Source organism: Schistocerca piceifrons, chromosome 4 (genome assembly GCF_021461385.2).
Source record: "Schistocerca piceifrons isolate TAMUIC-IGC-003096 chromosome 4, iqSchPice1.1, whole genome shotgun sequence".
Classification (NCBI taxonomy): Eukaryota; Metazoa; Arthropoda; class Insecta; order Orthoptera; family Acrididae; genus Schistocerca; species Schistocerca piceifrons.
In genome coordinates this window covers 250,051,785-250,075,603 of record NC_060141.1, presented here as the reverse complement: position 1 = coordinate 250,075,603, position 23,819 = coordinate 250,051,785, and the positions used below count along the sequence as shown (strand labels likewise).

Genomic DNA, 23,819 nt, shown 5'->3' with positions numbered 1-23,819 from the left:
ATCCTGCAAGTCACTGTGTGGTGTTTAGCGGTGGGTACTCTGTGCCACAACTAATCACTTCTTTTCCTGTTTCACTCGCAAATAGGGCAAGAGGAAAATGATTGTCTATATGTCTCTGTATGAGCACTGATTTCTTGTATCTTATCTCTGTGGTCCTTACATGAAGCATATGTTGATGGCAGTAGAACTGTTCTGCAGTCAGCTTCAAATGCCATTTCTCTAAATTTTCTCAGTAGTGTTCCTTGGGAGGGAGTGTGGGTGGGGAATGCCACCTTCACTCAAGGGATTCCCATTTGAGTTTCCGAAGCATGTCCATAGTACTTGCATGTTGCTCAGATCTATCAGTAACAAATCTAGCAATCTGCGTCTGAGTTGCTTCAGTGTCTTTCTTAAATCTGATGTGCTGCAGATCCCAAACTTTCAAGCAGTACTCAATAATAGATCACACCTGTGTCCCATATGTGGTCTCTTTTACACATGGACCACACTTTTCCAAAATTCTCTCAGCAAACCAAAGTTGACAATTTGCCTTCCCGACCACAATCCTCATATGCTCATTCCATTTCATATCGCTTTACAACGTTATGCCCAGATATTTTAACAATGTGATTGTGTCTGTCAGGACACTACTAATGCTATATTCAAACATTACAGCTTTGTTCTTCCTACTCGTCTGCATTAACTTACATTTTTCCACATTTAGAGCTAGCTGTCATTCATCAAACCAACTAGGAATTTTGTCAAATTCATCATATATCTCCCTATAGTCATTCAGCAACTATAACTTCCTGTACACCAAAGCATCATCAAAAAACAACCACAGATTATTGCCCACCCTGTCAATTATGCAGATAGAAAATAACAATGGCCGTATCATACTTCCCTTGGGCACTCCTGATGATACCCTTGACTCTGAAGAATGCTTACTGTTGAGGGCACTGTACTGGGTTCTATTACTTAAGAACCTAAGAACTTAAGAATACTTACCGTATTTACTCGAGTCTAAGCCGCGCTCGAATCTAAGCCGCACCTGAAAAATGAGACTCGAAATCAAGGAAAAAGAAATTTCCCGAATCTAAGCTGCACCTGAAATTTGAGACTCGAAATTCAAGGGGAGAGAAAAGTTTTAGGCCGCATCTCCAAATCTAAACAAAGTTGGTCCACTGTAATATGAGACAATTTAGGTCGAATGAATGACGATACAGCTACAGTAGTTTGGTTCGAGTCGTAAGCTTAGCAGTTAAGCTTTACCAGGTAGCCATTGCTATACGTCAGGCGCTCCGTCCGTATTTATACGGGTACCCTTCCTTTTTCACGTGCTTCGTCTGGTTTGAATTGCTTGCTTATTTTTCTTTGATCTGATAAGCGCAGTTTTCTTTGTTATAGGTGTTTACGTCACTCTACGCTGAAAATGCATTACTGTACTGTGTCATGCATTGTTTGTCGTACTCTGATACTGCGTGTTTACGGCCTGTCGCGGATCGCGGCATGGCTTGCTTTTGTGCGCGCTACCGCCGCTTACAAATAAAAAAAAAAGAAAAAGAGAGAGAGAGAGCAATCGTCGCATGAAAATTTTTCTCCGTTTGAAAATCTTTGCAGGCGCCTCTTTACTACATTACATTCTGCACAGAAATTAGTCATCTTAGATTTAAAAATCTAGTCAATTGCCTCGCTTCATTTCTGACTGTATCACTGTTTAGCATAAGAATAATATGAATATAAACATGACATGATATGTATATTCTTCCGCGTTTGCTGTTGTCTCACTCTAGTTTTGTGGTTTATTACGCAGACAGGATTTAAATGAGATAGCAGCAAACACGAAACAATACATGGCAAAATGTTTATATTCATATTGTTCTTATGGTGACGAGAATCCTGCATGTGATTCACAATTTATAAAAGTTCCTATTAGCACCCATCTCTTCTCACAGATAGGAAAAAATTCAGAACGTAGAGTTGGCCATATTGACAAACATCCTAAACATTCTTGCCAGTCGGGTTTTCGTAGTACATTGAAATGCTGCTACATTTGAAGATGAACAATACGGAATTTGTATTTACTTCGTTGGATAATGTATGAAAATGCAGTGGTCGAAACTCGGCGCGGAGAAAAAAAGCTTGTCTTCCACCTTTTTTTTTTTAATTTATTTACTGACGCAGAGGTTTTGGCGCCAGTATTTATCTTTGTGCCTACAAAGCATGTCTGTGTAGCGCTACATATATTCGACGGCAGAACTAAGTTGTGGCGGCACCTACCGACATTTTTAAGAACTTCCTCTTGCTTTGCACTCGATTCTAAACCGCACGCGGTTTTTTGGATTACAAAAACCAGAAAAAAAGTGTGGCTTAGATTCGAGTAAATACGGTACATGTCTGGGAACCTATTCCATATGCTCATACCTTCATTAATGGTCTGTAATGGGACACCATGTCAAATGCTTTTTGGAAATTTAAATATATGGAATCTGCACTTGCCCAACCACCCAACGTACACATCATATCATGTTATAAAAAGGCAAGCTGAGTTTTGCATGAGCCTGCTTTTTAAAACCATGCTGATTTGTGGACAGAAGCTTTTTGGCCTCAAGAAAATTTGTTATAATTGAACTTGGAATATGTTGAAGAACTGTGCAGCAAACTGATGTTAAGGATATTACATTGTAATATTGTGGGTTCCTTCTTTTACCCTTCTTAGAAAAATGATTCACCTAAGCTTTGTTCCATTTGCTTGTGACTTTTGTGCTGTGTGAGAGATATGCGATAAATGCATGCTAAGGAAGAGGCCAGTACCATAGAGTACTCTCTGTAAAATCAATTTGGCATTCTATCTGGACTTGGCAACTTACTTGTTTTCAACACTTTCAGTTCTTTGTCTACTCCAGGAATTCCTATTACTATGTTGCTAGTCTGCGCAATGGTCAAACGACAGTATGTTTGTATGATTTTCCTCTGTGAACGATTTCCTAAATGAAAAATTTTGTACCTTCAGCTTTTCTTTCGCTATCTTGTACTGTTATGGTAGACTGGCCAACGAGCAATTGGATGGAAGCCTTACAGCCACATAGTGATTTTACATAGGACCAGAATTTTCTCTGGTTCATGCCCAGATCTTTTGATAATATATAATGGTGGCAGTTGCTGTGTGCTTTATGCACAGATCTTTTTACAGACTCAGGAATCTCTGCTAACCTTTGCCTATTGTTGTTTGTGCATTCTTATTTGAACCAAGAGTTCAACAACCTTTGCTCCCTCAGCATTTTCAGAATTCCATTGTTAAACCATAGTTGGCGTCTTCCATCAATAATCCACATGTTAGGCAAGTACTGTTCCAGAGCACAGATTCAGGAGTCTGTGCAATGGTCAGACACAGGTATGTTTGTATGATACTCCTGTGTGAACAATTTCCTGAACATGAAATTTTGAAACTTTGGCTCTTTTTTTTTTCCTTCCATCGTCTACTGTCACCCCTCACTAGTCAATGAGTGACTGCATGAAAGTTTCAGACCCTCTTAATGATTTTACATAGGACCAGAATTTTCTCTGGTTCCCTGCTAGATCTTTTGCTAAGGTATGGTGGTAGTTGTATGCTTTAGTGCACAGATCTTTTTACAGGCACATTCTGCTGGAGAACACTTCACAATGTTTTGTTCATTTTCTCAGCCACATGACCACAAGCTCATCCTAACTTACTCTGCTCTTGTTGCACTATATCCAGGTAGTCACACAGCCAAGTACCAGCAGCTTCCAGTATTGTGATGGCTTTTGGTACCACTGAAAAGGTGGTGTTGGTGTATGCCAAGTTTCCAGACAAGGTATCTGTAAAGACTTCTTTCACAGTTTTGATAGCATTTGATTCAGCACTGTCAATCTCACAGAAGATGGCATTTATTTTGGTGTAGTTGGCACTGTAATAGTAGCATTAAGCCAAGAAGACCATAAGTAAGGATGGGCTGAGGGGGGGGGGGGGAGTATAGGTGTTTTTTCCTTGAATTTCTCCATATGTAGCATAGCTTTCACATAAATTTTCTTGCCACAGTAAATTAATTTGCAACAGCAGGGAAATTTGATTGCACCTCTTGTGCAACTCTGTGTAACACATGTGCAAGGCAAAAGAAGCACAACATATTGGGATAGAGAATCTGAAGCTCCTTGGCTGCTTTAGCCTTATATGAAGCACCATCTGATAATAGCAGAAAATGTTATGTCTGTTCACACCATCCACAGTAACTTCATTGAGTTGTCAAAATGACAGTTTTCAAATTGTTTACTCTCTCAAAAGCTTCATATGTTAGGAGGAACATTTTCCAGGCCTGGCCACTTATAGAACACCAACAATAACATTTGTGCCATTATGCCCTCCCACATTGTTGGTTTCATCTGCGGACACCCGTACCTTTTCAGCAGCAACACTAATTTGTATTTAGTTGAGCACCTCCTCATATGAGATGTAGACATAGTTCTTTCTCAATGTAGATTCATTTGGAATTGGATATGTTACACACTTATCCAAGAACTGTCTGAAGCATGGATTTTTTGGCAAAAGTCTAGATCAGAGCCAGCAGCAGTTACAGCTGTGCTTATTTACTGCTCATAGGTTAGCAACACATCAGTTTGCATAGCAAATGGGATGATTCTTTCAATAACAAGTGAGAGGCAATGTATTTCTAGCACCAAAATTGAAACTATTGTCTTGTTTGCTGTTTTTTGGTATGTTCATGAGTTTTGAGAGAAATATTTTGTGATTATGGTAGTGAGTGCTATAAAATGGGCTGAGTTAAATGATTTAGTTTTACATGGCAACATTGCTGATTGATCCATGTCCCAAGGATTAATTGCAGAGATGCAAACATGTATTGATTATGGTTGTGAAGTGCTTTCAAACCCTCATGTGGCCATCCTGATTTAGGTTTTCCATGATTTCCTTATTTCGCTTCAGCAAATGCTCAGATGGTTGCTTTGAAAGGGCACACCTGATTTCCTTCCCCATCCTTGCCTAATCCAAGCTTGTGCTCTGTCTCTAATGACCTTGCTGGCGATGGGAGACAAAAACACTAATATCTTTGACGAAATGACTACATCGTCAATCTGCACAAGCACATTGAGTAGGTGGATCAGTGTTTTTTTAATTAAATCATGGAAGAAGGTAGACAGATCAGTGTTCATTAATAATAGAGCCACAGGTTATGTTACTAAACATTGAGCTGTCTACTTTCTCCTATGATTTAATTTTTGAGTCACTTAATTTGTGTGCTTGCACAGGTCAATTGTGTAGCAAAACAGAACAGAGAAATATGTCACTGCTTTTTTCGAATATATCATGGGTTGCAATGCTGTCCTGGGTTTGCAGATAATAGCACAGTTTCGTGTCTCAAACAATTACATTTATAATCCTTGTTTACAAGGGTTTTTCACCCTTTCTTCCAAATGTATTACTTCAAAACACGTTGTCTGCCTGCTGCTCTTTCATTGGCTGTGTAACACAAACAGCAGAAGCACCTTCTTTTGTTCCCATCATATCTCACAGCAGGTGCTGACAACATTGCTGCACGAAACGTGTGAGTATGCCACTGGTCACTTTTACCAATTCTTCAGTTTCTCCAGTGGGGCATAGCAAGACACTATCATCTCACCACAAATACTTGAAGAATAATGTACAGTTAAAGATGGTCTTGTCTCCTCAAATAACAGCATTTGTCTGTTGTCATTTTCAGCACTCCTCCTCACACAACTGTTTTATTTGGTGCTGTTACAGTGTTGTCACCCATTAAGGTGCTTTTATGCACTTACTTGAATTTCACATAGTTTACAAAATAAATTTCTCCGTCAGTGCTGAAGAACTTCCATCCAAAACCATGAACAGATCCCTGAAGAAACATCAGGCTGTTGGAGAACTTTACTTTCAGCATGTTGAACCAGACTGAATTTTTATTTAAACTGAATAGTGTGTGCAATGTTATTACATCAGAAGCCACCTTTGTCAGCTCTGAGAGCATGTTGTTGACTCCCACACGACAGTGTCTTACATCAGTGCACCAAACAGTGTTATCCTGCCTGTGTGCTGTTGTACTGAGAAATAAAGCTTTGTAATAAATGTTTTGTTTGTTTGTAACATCACCTGAAACATTTTCATCTTGTTCTTATGTCCTTATTAAAGATATGACAGGTACATGCATTTTTGGCAAAAGTTGGCTGAAGTATGATGTATTACTGTAAAAGGTGTAAATACAACTTTATATGCACAGTAAAAATACATTTTTTCTACGCTACAATACCTGGATTCATGCATACATTGTTGTAAAATCCATTCCAGAGTTAAGGAAAAAACATAACTTGTCATTAAAATCCAGCCCTAACAGAGACATACTGTATTTCACAGACTATAAGGTGCTACAGATTGTAAGACACGCCTTAATTTTTTAAGCGATTTTTTTTAAAAAATATCATTTTTACCATTTTTGTTATTAGATTACAAAAAAATCTTAGTTTATGAAACTGATATGACCTTTAAATCCCTGAAACTCGTCATCTGAACTTTCTTCTTGTTTTTTCATTTTGAAACTAGATACTAACAAAAGTTTTGTGCTGGTTACCGGTAACTCTAATCACCTTCAGCTCAAGTTCACTGGCACCGTAGACTGCAATGATGTGTCATAGGCTAGGCAATCATTCTGGACTTGTGATAGTAGGGTGGGAGGGAGACAATATTAGCAAGCTTGTGAATCCCCACTACTCATGTTCGTCACATCAGCGCACTGCTGCTGCAACTTGAATCCAGTGTTCCCAGATTATATATAAAAATAGTGCCAAATAGGTACAACATCCTATACTGGATTACATATGTGGATGATATCTTGTGCCTTCTAGATGAACCAAACAATAAAATTGACCAGTTACACACAGACTAAATTCTGTTCATGATAAGATACATTTTACAATAGAGAAAGAGCAAATTAGACAGTTAAATTTCTTGGACATCATCATAAAGATTCAAAACAACCAACACACATTTACCATATACCGAAAACCGACAACAACAGACACAATTATACACGAGACATCACAACACCCCAATTCTCAAAAGCAGGCAGCACTTAGATACACGCTCCACAGACTGACCACAGTACCATTAGATACAGACAATTACAAAATAGAAATGAATACTATAATACAAATAGCCACAAACAATGGATACAGAGGGAACTTTGTAACAAAGCCGAACAATAAAATCTAGAAAGAGAAAAGAACAAACACCCAACTGTCACCAACACAAGGACAAAATCACACACAAAGGAAGACACAAAATACAAGAATAGAAACAACACAAAGTGTGAAAGAAACAGAAAATAAAAGATGGTACACAATGAAATACAACCACAAATACACACACAGAGTATCCAATATTTTCAAAAAACAAGGCATAAAAATGGCACACCAAACCAAGCACCAAATTCGGAAATATTTCCCAAAAAAAACAGGAAAAACTGATCTGTATCAGAAATCAGCAATATACCAACTGAAATGCATTAGGTCAAACCAGGAGAACATTTGACACAAGATACAAAGAATATGCAAGAGCATGGAAGTATACGACAAATCATTCAACAACTTTTGCAGAACGCTTACAGCAACACCAACATAAAATTACAACCAGAGACACAGACATGGAAATCATAAGGATAAACAACGACAAAAAACACCCCCACCCACCTCACCTTACAAGAAAACTACCACATCCAAAAAAACCATAACAGAAACAACCTATAAATGATCAGATCAACTTGACAAACTTTAAATTGATTGACCAGTTAATATAACATTAAAAGTACAAATATACCCACAGGCTCCATTTACCACTACCATTTCCTCCCAGATCTGTCCCATAATCACTGTCCAGGCCATCCCTGTCATTCTTCTGCCCCCCACCCCCTGAAAAAAAGAGAGAAAGAAACACACACACACACACACACACACACACACACACACACCACCACCACCACCACCACTCTCATGTCCTCTGTCTACCTGTATTTACTCGAATCTAAGCCGCACCTGAAAAATGAGACTCGAAATCAAGGAAAAAAAAAATTTCCCGAATTTAAGCCGCACCTGAAATTTGAGACTCGAAATTCAAGGGGAGAGAAAAGTTTTAGGCCGCACCTCCAAATCGAAACAAAGTTGGTCCATTGTAATATGAGAGAGAATTTAGGTCGAATGAATTACGATACAGCTAAAGTAGTTCGGTTCGAGTCGTAAGCTTAGCAGTTAAGCTTTACCAGGTAGCCATTGCTATGCGTCAGGCGCTCCGTCCATGTTTATACGGATACCCTTCCTTTTTCACATGCTTTGTCTGGTTTGAATTGATTGCTTATTTTTTCTTTGATCTGATAAGTGCCGTTCTCTTTGTTTTAGGTGTTTACGTCACTCTAAGCTGAAAATGCATTACTGTACTGTGTCATGCATTGTGTGTCGCATTCTGATAATGCGTTTTTACGAGCCGGCCGGTGTGGCCAAGCGGTTCTAGGCGCTTCAGTCCGGAACCGCGCGACCGCAACGGTCGCAGTTTCGAATCTTGCCTCGGACATGGATATGTGTGATGTCCTTAGGTTAGTTAGATTTAAGTAGTTCTAAGTTCTAGGGGACTGATGACCTCAGATGTTAAGTCCCATTTGAACCATTTTTTTTGTGTTTACAACCTGTTTGCCGCTTGCGGCATGGCTTGCTTTTGTGCACGCTACCGCCGCTTACAATTAAAAAACAAAAAAAAGGAATCATCTCATTGGCAAAACAATGGCAAGAGACGGCTATTTGTTGTTACTTACACTGCTGCTTTCTTCGATAATGATCAACAAGAACCAAATAATAGACTGCGTATGATAGAAGATGTTCTGAACGAGAGTTTAGCGAAAATTTTTCTCCGTTTGAAAATCTTTGCAGAAGCGTCTTTAGTACATTACATTCTGCACAAAATTAGAGTCATCTTTGATTTAAAATCTAGTCAATTGCCGTGCTTCATTTCTGTCTGTACCACTATTAGGCATAAGAATAATACGAATATAAACATGACATGATATGTATATTCTTCCATGTTTGCTGTTGTCTCACTCAAGTTTCGTAGTTTATTAGGCAGACTGGATTTAAAAGAGATAGCAGCAAACACAAAACAATACATGGCAAAAAGTTTATATTCGTATTATTCTTGTGGTGAAGAGAATACTGCATGTGATTCACAATACATAAAAGTTCCTATTAGCAACCATCTCTTCTCACAGGTGGGAAAAAATTCAGAACGTAGAATTGACCATATTGACAAACGTCCCAAACAGTCTTGCCAGTCGGATTTTCGTAGTACATTGAAATGCTGCTACATTCGAAGATGAACAATACGGAATTTGTATTTACTTCGTTGGATAACGTATGAAAACGCAGTGGTTGAAACTCGAGGCGGAGAAAAAAGCTCATCTTCCATCTTTTTTTTTTTTAATTTATATACTGACGCAGAGGTTTTGGTGCCAGTATTTGTCTTTGTGCCTGCAAAGCATGTCTGTATTGCGCTACTTATATTCAACGGAAAAACTTAGTTGTGGCGGCACCTCCAACATTTTTCAGAACTTCCGCTTACTTTTGCACTCGATTCTAAGCCGCAGGTGGCTTTTTGGATTACAAAAACCGGAAAAAAAGTGCGGCTTAGATTCGAGTAAATACGGTACATACAGGACAACAAGCTAATTTCACTAACACCCTCTCCCTCTCCCTCCCCCCTCCCCCTCCCCCTCCCCCTCCCCCTCGCCCTCGCCCCTCCCCCTCCCCCTTCCCCCCTCCCCCTCCCCCCCCCCCCTCTCTCTCTCTCTCTCTCTCTCTCTCTCTCTCTCTCTCTCTCTCTCTCTCTCCCCCCCCTCCCCCCTCTCTCTCCCCCCTCCCCCTCTCTCTCCCCCCTCCCCCTCTCTCTCCCCCCTCCCCCTCTCTCTCCCCCCTCCCCCTCTGCCCTTCCCCTCCCCCTCCCCCCTCTCCCTCTCCCTCTCTCTCTCTCTCTCTCACACACACACACACACACACACACACACACACACACACAATGTGAACGAAAACAAACAAACAGGCATAAACACTATAGCAGTGATGAATGAAAAACAGTTAAGAAAGTCAATTATAAATAGTGCAGTGCAGGAAATAATGCAAAATGCCAAAAACTACAGATGTGAAATGAAGCCTGTTGACATCAACTGTTGGTAGCAAGAGGGGAAGGTGCAGACTATGTAAAGAAACACCGTAAGAAGCTTACAGACTAACTTCATAAAGAAAACACTGTTTTTAAACCTAAAAGAATAAAAATAAAAAAAATTGTACAAACGTGTGTATCCGATTTACAGAATGCTTTGTAAATAAAAGCGAAACACGTCTGGTGTAATTATTTTTAATTACATTGTAGTCAGCTCAAGACAGATAGCCTATAATAACAGATATTAACAACTGCTGCGGAAGATGGCCACACAAACAAATGTAAAACCTATGGCATCTAGTTGTTTCGTAGGGTCGAGCAAATTTCCCTCCATTTTAGTGTCCAGCACTGCCTTGGGCAGCATTTCCAGGCATTTCATGTTGCCGATGCGGAGGTATGTCATGCTCTTTTCTTGTCTTGGATATCTCCCTCGCTGTACCAAGTTTTGCCGGCAGCTAGCGCTGTTGCAGGAACCCTCGTCCATGTCTTTTGACGCATTGTGTTCCTTGCTGTCTTCATATTATCGCCGCCACACTCATGTTGTGGCGGCTTGGGTCGAGTTCTATCAATGCAAGAAACAGCCCCATCAGTCTTACCGGGCATGGGTCGTACCCTGCACGGTCTTAGTCGCAAGTGTCATTTTGTCACGGAGCAGTCGCGAGAGTTGTATGCCCACGTTATGGTGCATGACGTCATTGTTCGTTCAGCCCCTGATAGGGAGGTCTGGCAATGGGCTCTGCAGTTGGAAGACCCTTTCCTTGAGGAAGTCCTGTCCATTGCTCAATCGTATGAAGTCTCTCACGCCGCAGGTCAACAGTTGGAAGTGTGGTGCGATGTTGCGGCGGTTCAGGGCGGCACAGCCGCGTCCACTGCGTCCGGAGTGGACAACGTGCGAGCGATACAATCCGGGTGTTACGGCCGCTCCCGCACGGCGCATAAACAGAGTTGCGGCTGCCGGCCCCTGTTACCATCCTGTGCGTCGTGCTATATACATCATGATCGGTCAGAGTGCCCCCAGCATCGGGCCGTTTGTCGCAGATGTCATAAAAAAGGACACATTGCTAAAGTTTGCCGCTCAGCCTCAAATGAATCGAAGGAACCAGGTACAGAGGACATGGACGTTGACATTCAGGAAGTTTCATCGAGCCAGGCTCCCGCCGCATCGGCACACAAACTCTTTATCGAGGTGTTGGTTCGGCCGTGCCGATTACAACTGCAAGTAGATACCAGCGTGGCAGTTTCCTTGTTCAATGCACAAACTTACTCCGACCTTGGGTCGCCCCTGTTGGCGCCAGTTTACCGGCGTCTCCGCGGTTATGGTAAACAGTTCATTCCCCTACTGGGTCAATTCACTACCGACGTTACTTACAGATCAGTCACTCAGCCTCTTACTTTTATTGTTGTCAGTGATGCGAGCTCCGCTAACCTTTTTGGATTGGATGCCTTTCAAGCTTTCAGTTTTTCTATCGTAGACACCATTCAGTTGGTCTCCGAAGACGTTCCCTATCAATCATTGGAATCTTTGACCTCTGACTTTAAGGATATCTTTGAGGAGGGCCTGGGGCGTGTTTCAGACTTTGAAGCTCCGCTAACCTTTTTGGATTGGATGCCTTTCAAGCTTTCAGTTTTTCTATCGCAGACACCATACAGTTGGTCTCCGAAGACGTTCCCTATCAATCATTGGAATCTTTGACCTCTGACTTTAAGGATATCTTTGAGGAGAGCCTGGGGCGTGTTTCAGACTTTGAAGCTCACTTAACGTTGAAGGTGTTGGCTCGCCCACGTTTTCTACGCACGAGGCAGATCCCCTTGGCTCTCCGCCCTCAGGTAAAAGCAGAGCTAGACCGGCTGACAGCCCTCGGGGTCATTCTTCCCATTTCTTCTAGTGAGTGGGCTTTGCCCCTCGTTATTGTCAGGAAACCCTCGGGAAAATTACGTCTTTGTGGCGATTTCAAGGCCACCATTAATTCCCAATCGGTGGTGGACAACTATCCCTAGCCTTGTTCTGATGAATTGTTCTCCGCCATGGCGAGAAGCCAATATTTTTCGAAAATCGAAAATCTTTCGGAGGCTTATCATCAGATACCACTTGATGAGGCCTCCAAACGGCTGGCAGTTGTCAACACCCCATTTGGCCTTTACCAATACCAGTGGTTGGCCTTCGGAATATCCAGTGCCCCGGCGATATTTCAGCGTTATCTTGAGCACGTCACGTCGACAATCCCTCAATGTATTAATTACCTGGACAACATAATTGTCACAGGCCGCAGCATGAAGGAACACTTGCACAACCTTCAAACCCTCTTTCTCAAATTCAGGTCCGTGGGCCTGCGTTGCAACCTGCGTAAGTTGAACTTCTTCCCACCGTCCATTGAGTATGTGGGCTACACCATCTCTCGGCACGGCATCCAGCCGCTGGGAAGTTTGGTCCAAGGTATCGTCGACCTTCTGCGGCCCGCTTCGCTGAAGGAGTTACAAGCTTTTTTAGTCAAGATTGCCTATTACCACCGGTTCATTCCCATGGCTTCCACCATAGCCCGTCTCCTGTACTGCCTTCTGCGCAAGGGTGTTCCTTTTGATTGGTCGCCTGCGCGCGTTCACCTCGTTGAAGGGCCGCCTCACGTCAGCACCTTGTTTGGCTACTTTTGACCCCAATAAGCCGCTGGTCGTGGCTACAGATGCTTTGCAGTATGGGGTGGGGGCAGTCCTGGCCCATCGCAACGCGGATGGCTTCGAGCAGCCACTGACGTTTGCGTCTAAAACTCTTAGTCCTGTGCAGGCCCATTACTCCCAGTTGGACAGAGAGGCTTTGGCCATTGTCTACACTGTTACCAAGTTCCACCCTTTCTTGTATGGCACGAAGTTTCAGTTAATCACTGACCATAAGCCATTAATAGCGTTATTTGGCCCCGCCTCTCAGATTCCGGATAGGGCGGCCCACAGACTGCAGCGCTGAGCCTTGTTCCCCTCTAAGTACCATTATGACATTTATTTTCTCCCTACTGGACAGCATGCCAATGCCGACGCTCTTTCCCGTATTCCCGTGGGCCCGGATCCTAAGTTTGATCGGGAGGAGATTATGTGTTTTCATTTGGATGTGTCATCCCGCCAAGCGATCTTTCTGGTGGCTACTGCAGTTATCAACTCTGCAAAGAAACTTTGAACAGTCTGGCATCCTAAGACATCAGCACACAGTAAATGGAGAAGGTGAGCAATACAGCCTAATGGTACTATATGAGGAAACTTTTCTGTCAACATTGTTACGGCTGCCTTCATGTTTGGAGCATTGTCGGCAATAGACACCAAAAACGTATCAGGACCATACTTCTCGATGACAGATCTAATGATCTCTTCCAGGTATTTGGCATTATGTCTCTTGGTTTTGCTCATTTTGAAATAAAAAAACTTTCTGGCTTTGAAATCACAAAATTAATTATAGACTCGTTCTTGATATTGCTCCAACCATCACATTGAAGATGTAATTTTTTTGTTTACTGAATTATTTTTGTTATTTCTTCTTTCATTTCTTATACTGAGCCTCAAGATAAGTTGTAGACATTTGAAATCTTGACAGTAACAGGTCTCAATTTGTGGAGAAAATCTATATGCTGTGGGTGCTCTATCAAAGATAACGGGGATCTGCTTACAAAAACTGCTTAAGCTAAGGATTGGTTCAGCATCTCCTGCAAATTGCTTTTGAGAAATGAGATAACCATAAAACTACTTTTTACTTTATTTCAAATCCCAAGTAAAAATTATTAAAAAAAAATAATCAGTATATGACAGCTAAACCTACAGTGTACAGAATTAAAATATTTCTATTCTACAAAAGACACACTACACACTGCATTGTAAACTGTTATGAGATTCGAAAGAGCAGCTGCAACCTAGGCCTACTACTCCTAAAGGTGAAAATAGTTATTTGTCAAAGGAGAAGTAAAGCCATATTCTATTAGCATGAGGGTTCAGTCCGAAAAACTAACCTACTTTTGTTAACAAACTTTTGTTTTACAAACTTCTTTTGTTTTACAAACTGTAGCTAACCTACTTTTGTTTCTGTGGTATTTAAATGGTGGGAAATAATTAGGCTAGGGGATGCTAATCTATCTTTTTGATAGGGTTAAGGAAAATCACTAGAGTTTCCAGTTTAGCTGTTGGTTTGTAATTTGCCTTCTTAATACAATGGAATACGTCCAACATTTTTACAGTTTAACATCACAAAAACAATTTAGGCCTCTAATATAATAGGCTGCACAAAAGACTACAATAAACCACCCATTTTCATACCAAAGAATAGTAGGTCTTAAATGATTTGAACTTACATTTGTTTGGTTCTCCTTGCGATCCAAAAATGCAGTTGTTCCTCTTGATGAACCCAACTGTAAATTGGTATAGTTGCAGATCCCGAACTAGAAGAGTGTTCAGATAGGAGACTTGGCCAAGGCTTTGGTGGAGGTGGTGTTGGTGACTTGAAAGGAGATGTAGCTGAATTTAAACGAGCCGAGGTTAAAAAAGCTTGACCTTATATTTGAATGTGCATCCACTGTTAATCATTGAGTGATGTCCTTTGTGGTTGAAGGTCTAGGTGTTGGTTTACTGACAGTGAAAATATTTTTCAATCCTTCAGGGCATTTGATACATTTTTTGTGTGTGTTTCCATTTTAACTGAATTACCTTACTTGTATTCTTGAGTACAATACTTATAAACAATGCCTTTTCCTTTAATATTAAAGAAGTCCGGACTACTCCTTTTTTCTTGACCATTTTGCAACAATGAATGGAAACACAACAATGAACAAACAGGAAGCAGGCCTACTCAAAGTTATTTGATTCGTTTGCCACTTAAATGTTACAATCTCACACAGTCATCTCACACAAAGTTCTAATGAAACTGGTTCTTTAGCTTGCAAACACAACTACCAACTGAAAAAAAAACAATATGGCTGTCTCTGCAGTGATGCAGTTATCAAAGGGGGGGGGGGGGGGGGGGGGAATTTCCTCTTTTGTCATGTAAGACCTAAATTTCCCTATTACAGATCATTTTAATTAATTTACCCTTAAGACCTAAACCATGGTTATGATCAACTTCATTAGCCTTTTTTTTTTTTTAAATTTGAGTACTCCTACATTCTATTTTAAATTATAAATAAAATATTTGGGTAGTTTTTATGTTTAGGTTTATATGGATCTGGACTTAACCTCATTGTTTGAAATACACATTTTTTGGTTGTCGATGTTTTAAATGTCAAAGAATTAGCCCTAGAACTGCCAAGCATCAAAATTTACGACTCTTACATTTCCTAGAACTGCCAACGTTGAAATATTCAACCTTTAGAAAAACCAAGTTTATAATATTGATATGCCATCTAGTGAGTAACTAAAGTTACTAAAATACACAGGGATGTTAAGTTTTCTGTCAGTGTTAGAGGTATTTTAGTCTGTAAAGTTTGTTTTAAACTCATGTGAGTTTTGTAAACATCAGTCTTTGAAAATGGCATTTCACCGAAAAATTATCCAAATAAACTGGCCGAGATTTATGATGTACTTGAAAATACAAGTGATTTTATTGACATTGAACATGGTAAAATATTAATTAATGATTCTGAAAGTGAAAGCGATAGTGATATTTCGGAAAATAAATTTATAAATCGTAATTCATCGCAGGAAATGAGGAGTCTTGAATTCTGAAAGTGAAACACCTCTCGTCATTCATTTGGAAAATTTAAAAAATACTACAGATGACAGCTGTTGCGAATTATGCCTCCAGAGAAATGTTTTGAGAATTATGCCTCCAGAGAAATGTTTTGGAAGTTTGTTTCATCCAGAGAAATGTGGGGTTCAACTTGCCTAAAAATAGTACGCCTAGCAAATATGTTAAATTATTTTTTCCTCCAGACTTATGGTAAATGATATTTTGCTTGGAATTTGCAAGGAAATTAATACATGGAATGATAAAGCTTGGATTAAAATGTATGAATTTATTTAGTTAACCTAGTTTTAAAGTTATTTAACTGTTAATAAGTGTTAAAACATCTAAAAATTTTCATCAATTCCCAATTTTTGGGAATCTTCCCGGGCCAAAGAAGTATTCCCAGCAATATTCCCATTTTATAAGTTCCCTTCCACTGGGAATATTCCCGGCCCACACCACTACTTATCAAGTCAAAAGTAAAGCAAGTTTGGAACAGCAAGGTAGAGATTGTAAAAACAAGCCAAGGGGGCCTATCTTGAGAAATCAAGTTTGTAATGTTATGATAAAACAACTGTTTTACACTTTTAATTCGAAGCATAGACTAGAAGACTGTAAATGCCAGTGGGCAGAACACATCAGATTAATGAAGTCTATGAGACTGATTACAAAATTCTGCTGTAGACACAGAGGATGCCCAGATAAACAATACAGGATAACCTTTGAGAGGTAAGAGGCTAGCCTACCCATGTAGAAAAGTTGGCATGAAGTAGTAGTTTCATATAAGATTATGTGTGTGCTCAGTTATGATCATCTGAAGCTATATTTTTACTAGTAACCTTTCAGTCAGTGGACATATATGATCTCCTCAGTTCACTAAATTATTTTGTGCTACTGTATCAACAGAAATATATTTTTGTTGATTTATAAATGTTCATAATATTTCCATTATTTATACTTCAGTGTATTGGGTGTTTTTGCCAGCAAATTTTGCATTATATGTTTTAAATATCTGTGTTCAGAAACTAAAGTTTATGCGACATTTCCAGTTAATGTTTTTAATAAGAAAAACTAGCAGTAAATTTTTGTATATACTTTCAGGACAGACCGTGTCCGACGCTGGCCCTGATGCTCTTAGTGGTTTATGTAATCCTGACAACAGCATTCTTCAGTGCTGCCTACAACAAATGGGACTGGGCCGCAAAGTGGTAATATGCAGTAGTTGGTTTGTTTTAGTCAGGAATTACATTATGCTGTAGAAGGTGCATCTCAGTTAAAGACCTTTGTGTACGTGTATCATTTCTGGTTTGTTCTAATTGTACTTATTTCCAGCGCAGAAAGACAAAATTGTATCCTTCATGAACAGTAGGTTGTAAATGTGTTTTGTAGATGTCCCATGCAGATCAAACCATGGTGATAGTAGGCCATTTTAAGTACAAGAAAACTGATTTGACATTGCTTCAGGACAGCACAATTTTCAGATTCCTGTAGAAAATGGCTTCAATATAATAACTGAATCTAGTTATGAAGTAAAATAAAGATCTTTTTAAAAATTGGAGTGGATATTCATTAATTCAGTAACAGCTGTGGAGCAGCAACACTCTCCGAATGTGAGAAACTTAACACAGGGAAACTGTTGAAATATGATGAAGTTTTCAGTGTTAGTCCTCACTCATTATTGTTACAGTTTAACTTTCATACATACTGTGCACAAAGGTAAGGACATCATAGAATACAAGATTTCACAGCCAGTATTTGCATTATTGATGAGGCTTACCATAATTATCAGAGTAAAAGATGATGCTGATTTCTTTCAAGAGGCTTCCTGAGAAAAAATTGTTTTTAACATATTCTGACACATCAAAATTACAAACTGTTTTATTGACGTAAAATATCGGCCTAAAAAGTTAACATTATAACTATTATAAATTTGTGCCATTTATTGATTGTCTACATTTTGATAACACAAGGAGAAATAAAATACGCTAAAAGAAATGGTTTATGTTGATCATTTTCTTTTCTACATTTTTCGCATACTTACCCTGTCATCTGTGGTACCACTATTTTCAGCCATCATCCCAGTAGCAGAGTTGTGCAATTTATATTGTCATTGTCGTAAATATTTGACTGTTTCTCGTGAATATGTTGCAATTTTTGAGGTTGTGGTTACTGTGGGACTTGAGAACACAGCTGTTTTTATCCAGATACATATTAGATTTTGCATCTGTACTGAAATGAGAATGTTGCAATTTCTCTTGCTTACAAATGCATTGTCTGTATGCCGCTCTTTCATTGGCGGGTAGGATCAGCAGCTGACACACCACCTTTTGTTCACGTTATGTCCCGGTGAGTGTCAACAACATTGAAGCATGAAACACTTAAATATGCCACTGGAGCCTATGTAGACTTTTCCCATCTCCTGCAGAAATGAATACTGTTGTTGAGTATTTGTCGAATTTTAAAGTCATTTCAGTTTCAGCTACAAATGGATTCAGGAAATCTGTAGTTTAAATATGGCGGATTTTCCGAGAAAGCCAGAGTACGCGATGTAGATTCCAATGGTTGGTAACATGATGTAATTTACTGTCCGCTCACTACTCCACTCCTTGATCTCATCTGATGCTCAGCCAAGCTGGTATCACCATTCCCTGTCCAACCTTTCTGTAATGCTGTGCTTGAAACAGGACTGGAATATCTTCTAGTCTGCAAGTCGTATGTAACAACAGCCACTAATACATAAATAAAAGATTGCAATCGTGATTCAGTCCAATTCTTGAACTTGGCACATCCTACTATCTACTGACGTCTGTTGGTACTATTTCCACGATGGGTCTTGCTGCTGTAATTTATTCTCACGACAACAATTGCAGTTTGATGTGATTTATTTTGTTTGTTAGACAGTTCATGCTGGATTAATTTTCCTCTTGCTTCATCCGAATATTATAGTCATACAGTAACATTTTTATCCAGTGTTCTAATACTTGAACAGTGACCAAATTTCTCAGGACTGAAGACCACAACAACAACATTTCAAAAAAAAAAAAAATATTTATATATATTTTATTAATGAAAACATCCTGCAATGAATGGTATTACATGTGTTGTTGTTGTGGTCTTCAGTCCTGAGACTGGTTTGATGCAACTCTCCATGCTACTCTATCCTGTGCAAGCTTCTTCATCTCCCAGTACCTTCTGCAGCCTACGTCCTTCTGAACCTGCTTAGTGTATTCATCTCTTGGTCTCCCTCTACAATTTTTACCCTCCACGCTGCCCTTCAATACTAAATTGGTGATCCCTCGATGTCTCAGAACATGTCCTACCAACCGATCCCTTCTTCTAGTCAAGTTGTGCCACAAGCTCCTCTTCTCCCCAATTCTATTCAATACCTCCTCATTAGTAATGTGATCTACCCATCTAATCTTCAGCATTCTTCTGTAGCACCACATTTCGAAAGCTTCTATTCTCTTCTTGTCCAAACTATTTATTGTCCATGTTTCACTTACATACATGGCTACACTCCATACAAATACTTTCAGAAACGACTTCCTGACACTTAAATCTACACTCAATGTTAACAAATTTTTCTTCTTCAGAAACGCTTTCCTTGCCATTGCCAGTCTACATTTTATATCCTCTCTACTTCGACCATCATCAGTTATTTTGCTCCCCAAATAGCAAAACTCCTTTACTACTTTAAGTGTCTCATTTCCTAATCTAATTCCCTCAGCATCAACTGACTTAATTAGACTACGTTCCATTATCCTAGTTTTGCTTTTGTTGATGTTCATCTTATATCCTCCTTTCAAGATACTGTCCATTTCGTTCAACTGCTCTTCCAAGTCCTTTGCTGTCTCTGACAGAATTACAATGTCATCGGCGATCCTCAAAGTTTTTATTTCTTCTCCATGGAATTTAATTCCTACTCCGAACTTTTCTTTTGTTTCCTTTATCGCTTGCTCAATATACAGATTGAATAACATCGAGGATAAGCAACAACCCTGTCTCACTCCCTTCCCAACCACTGCTTCCCTTTCATATCCCTCGACTCTTATAACTGCCATCTGGTTTCTGTACAAATTGTAAATAGCCTTTCGTTCCCTGTATTTTACCCCTGCCACCTTCAGAATTTGAAAGAGAGTATTCCAATCAACATTGTCAAAAGCTTTCTCTAAGTCTACAAATGCTAGAAGCGTAGGTTTGCCTTTCCTTAATCTTTCTTCTAAGATAAGTCGTAGGGTCAGCATTGCCTCACGTGTTCCATCATTTCTACGGAATCCGAACTGATCTTCCCCAAGGTCGGCTTCTATCAGTTTTTCCATTCGTCTGTAAAGAATTCGCGTTAGTATTTTGCAGCTGTGACTTATTAAACTGATTTTCGGTAATTTTCACATCTGTCAACACCTGCTTTCTTTGGGATTGGAATTATTATATTCTTCTAGAAATCTGAGGGTATTTTACCTGTCTCATACATCTTGCTCACCAGAAGGTATAGTTTTGTCAGGACTGTCTCTCCCAAGGCTGTCAGTAGTTCTAATGGAATGTTGTCTACTCCCGGGGCCTTGTTTCGACTCAGGTCTTTCAGTGCTTTGTCAAACTCTTCACGCAGTATCATATCTCCCATTTCATCTTCATCTACATCCTCGTCCATTTCCATAATATTGTCCTCAAGTACATCGCCCTTGTATAGACCCTCTATATACTCCTTACACCTTTCTGCTTTCCCTTCTTTGCTTAGAACTGGGTTTCCATCAAAGCTCTTGATATTCATGCAGGTGGTTCTCCTTTCTCCAAAGGTCTCTTTAATTTTCCTATACGTAGTATCTATCTTACCCCTAGTGAGATAAGCCTCTACATCCTTACATTTGTCCTCTAGCCATGCCTGCTTAGCCATTTTGCACTTCCTGTCGATCTCATTTTTGAGACGTTTGTATTCCTTTTTGCCTGCTTCATTTACTGCATTTTTATATTTTCTCCTTTCATCAATTAAATTCAATATTTCTTCTTTTACCGAAGGGTTTCTACTAGCCCTCGTCTTTTTACCTATTTGGTCCTCTGCTGCCTTCACTATTTCATCCCTCAAAGTTACCCATTCTTCTTCTACCGTATTTCTTTCCTCCATTCCTGTCAGTTGTTCCCTTATGCTCTCCCTGAAACTCTGTACAACCTCTGGTTCTTTCAGTTTATCCAGGTCCCATCTCCTTAAATTCCCACCTTTTTGCAGTTTCTTCAGTTTTAATCTACAGTTCATAACCAATAGATTGTGGTCAGAGTCCGCATCTGCCCGTGGAAATATTTTACAATTTAAAACCTGGTTACTAAATCTCTGTCTTACCATCATATAATCTATCTGATAACTTTTAGTATCTCCAGGGTTCTTCCATGTATACCACCTTCTTTCATGATTCTTAAACCAAGTGTTAGCTACGATTACATATAGACATATAAAGACGGCTTTTAAAGCTCAAAATAGCAAGTTACAAAATTTTGAAAATCACCAATAATAAAATCCAGAGTATACTCAGGCAGTGGACTTTGACTATAATATCCTGAATCTTGAAGTCATTTTTTAGTTTTGTGTAGCTGGGAAGTTTAATCATATATTTCACAACAGTTTCGTATGAAAATAAATTTTTGAGAAGCTGGCTGGAGCACAGTGGATGTATTTATCTCATACTAGTGGTGAGCGATTGTTGTTCAATTGATGAACTGTCATCACTTTCAGTTTCTTGTGAAATAACATTATATTCTTCTTCACTTTCTAGGCTGCTAAATTCACTGTCAGACTCAATATCACTATAGTAATGCTTTTTTGAAGGCATTGTCTAAACAACAATATAGGAGAGAGTCTGAAAGCATACGTTTTGTTCTCGAGTATCCAAAGTGGCATGCTGTAAAGACAATATCTAGTGGCAACCACCTCAACCAAAAAATGACAGCCAGGCTACAAATATAGGACCTGATGCTCTCTAGCAATTGAACATGTGATTATCAGTGCTGAAATGGATATAAACAGTGTTTTCTTTTTTTTTGAAGATCTCTTCCTAAGTTGCCTGAGTATACTTGGGATTTTAAATTTCTGTCAAAATAATGAAAACATGATACTTGGGGGCTTTATTTTAAGTGTTTAAAAAGCAGCATTAATGTTTGTACATGGTAGCCATACATATATGGCAACTTTAATTCAAAAAATGGTTCAAATACAACAGCTAGCAAAATGACAGAATTTAGTGCTACTTCCTCCTGTGTTTCACAACATTATCAAATTTTAAGCAGAGCAATAGTGACTAGTTCATAGTTTGAAGTGTATCTCTTACCCTAGCACCGTGTGAGTCAAATTTCACACGATTGTTTGAGCAATGTCTATACTGTACTGAGCATTTCAGCATATTGGGAAATCTTGAGCCTGTTTGAAAATGAGTATCCTTTGCCGTGCCTTGCCCTTCTGAATTCTTCAAAATAAATGTGCACATAACAGCAATAGCCAAAGCTTCATATGTAAATGCAAAGACAACTTCTACATATTATATTAAACAACATAATAATGTTAACCCCAGTAGCAAGAGTGCAGTCTGCGGATATAGGATGCCCCAGTATTTCCTGAATAGGGACTTTTGCAAAAAATCTTGTCTTATAACTGAAATGACTAGATAAAAAATCTACTCACCAAGCCATAGCAGGTGAACATACACACAAAAGGATTTAAATTTTTTACAAGCTTTCAGAGATAGAGGCTCTTTCTTCTGGCGGAAGAGTTGAATGGGAAGGAAGAGGGGTGAAGGAAAACAACGGGAGAGGTTTAGGGAAAGGGGTACGGTTCAGAAAAGTCACCCAGAACCCCGGGTCAGGGGAGATTTGCCGGACGGGATGAGAAGGAAAGACTTGTTGTTGGGGACTGCATCAGACGAGGTTTGAAAACCTGAGAGCTTAAAGGTGAAAGTCAGGGTAATATGCAAGGCAGAGATCACTACTAAAACATCGTGCACGAGTTAATAAGAGTGAAAAGCTAAGTGCATTGTAACAGAGGCGGGAGGGTGGACGACGAAAAATAGTTGTTGTTGTTGTTGTTGTTGTTGTTGTTGTGGTCTTCAGTCCTGAGACTGGTTTGATGCAGCTCTCCATACTACTCTATCCTGTGCAAGCTTTTTCATCTCCCAGTACCTACTGCAACCTACATCCTTCTGAATCTGCTTAGTGTATTCATCTCTTGGTCTCCCTCTACGATTTTTACCCTCCACGCTGCCCTCCAATACTAAATTGGTGATCCCTTGTTGCCTCAGAACATGTCCTACCAACCGATCCCTTCTTCTGGTCAAGTTGTGCCACAAACTTCTCTTCTCCCCAATCCTATTCAATACTTCCTCATTAGTTATGTGATCTACCCATCTAATCTTCAGCATTCTTCTGTAGCACCACATTTCGAAAGCTTCTATTCTCTTCTTGTCCAAACTATTTATCGTCCGTGTTTCACTTTCATACATGGCTACACTCCATACGAATACTTTCAGAAATGATTCCTGACACTTAAATCTATACTGGATGTTAACAAATTTCTCTTCTTCAGAAACGCTTTCCTTGCCATTGCCAGCCTACATTTTATATCCTCTCTACTTCGACCATCATCAGTTATTTTGCTCCCCAAATAGCAAAACTCCTTTACTACTTTAAGTGCCTCATTTCCTAATCTAATTCCCTCAGCATCACCCGACTTAATTTGACTACATTCCATTATCCTTGTTTTGCTTTTGTTGATGTTCATCTTATATCCTCCTTTCAAGACACTGTCCATTCCATTCAACTGCTCTTCCAAGTCCTTTGCTGTCTCTGACAGAATTACAATGTCATCGGCGAACCTCAAAGTTTTTATTTCTTCTCCATGAATTTTAATACCTACTCCGAATTTTTCTTTTGTTT

At 39.6% G+C, this 23,819-nt stretch overlaps 1 protein-coding gene across 3 annotated transcripts in view; it reads left to right on the top strand.

Moving 5' to 3' along the window:
* The window catches only part of LOC124795037 (transcriptional protein SWT1), a 283,974-nt gene that overhangs the window by 133,820 nt on the left and 126,335 nt on the right, over nucleotides 1–23,819 (top strand). For all 3 annotated transcript variants that reach the window (XM_047258819.1, XM_047258818.1, XM_047258820.1), the window contains one exon: nucleotides 17,010–17,116. In XM_047258819.1, the coding sequence (XP_047114775.1) occupies nucleotides 17,010–17,116 (107 nt within the window). The remainder of the gene's footprint in view (nucleotides 1–17,009; nucleotides 17,117–23,819) is intronic.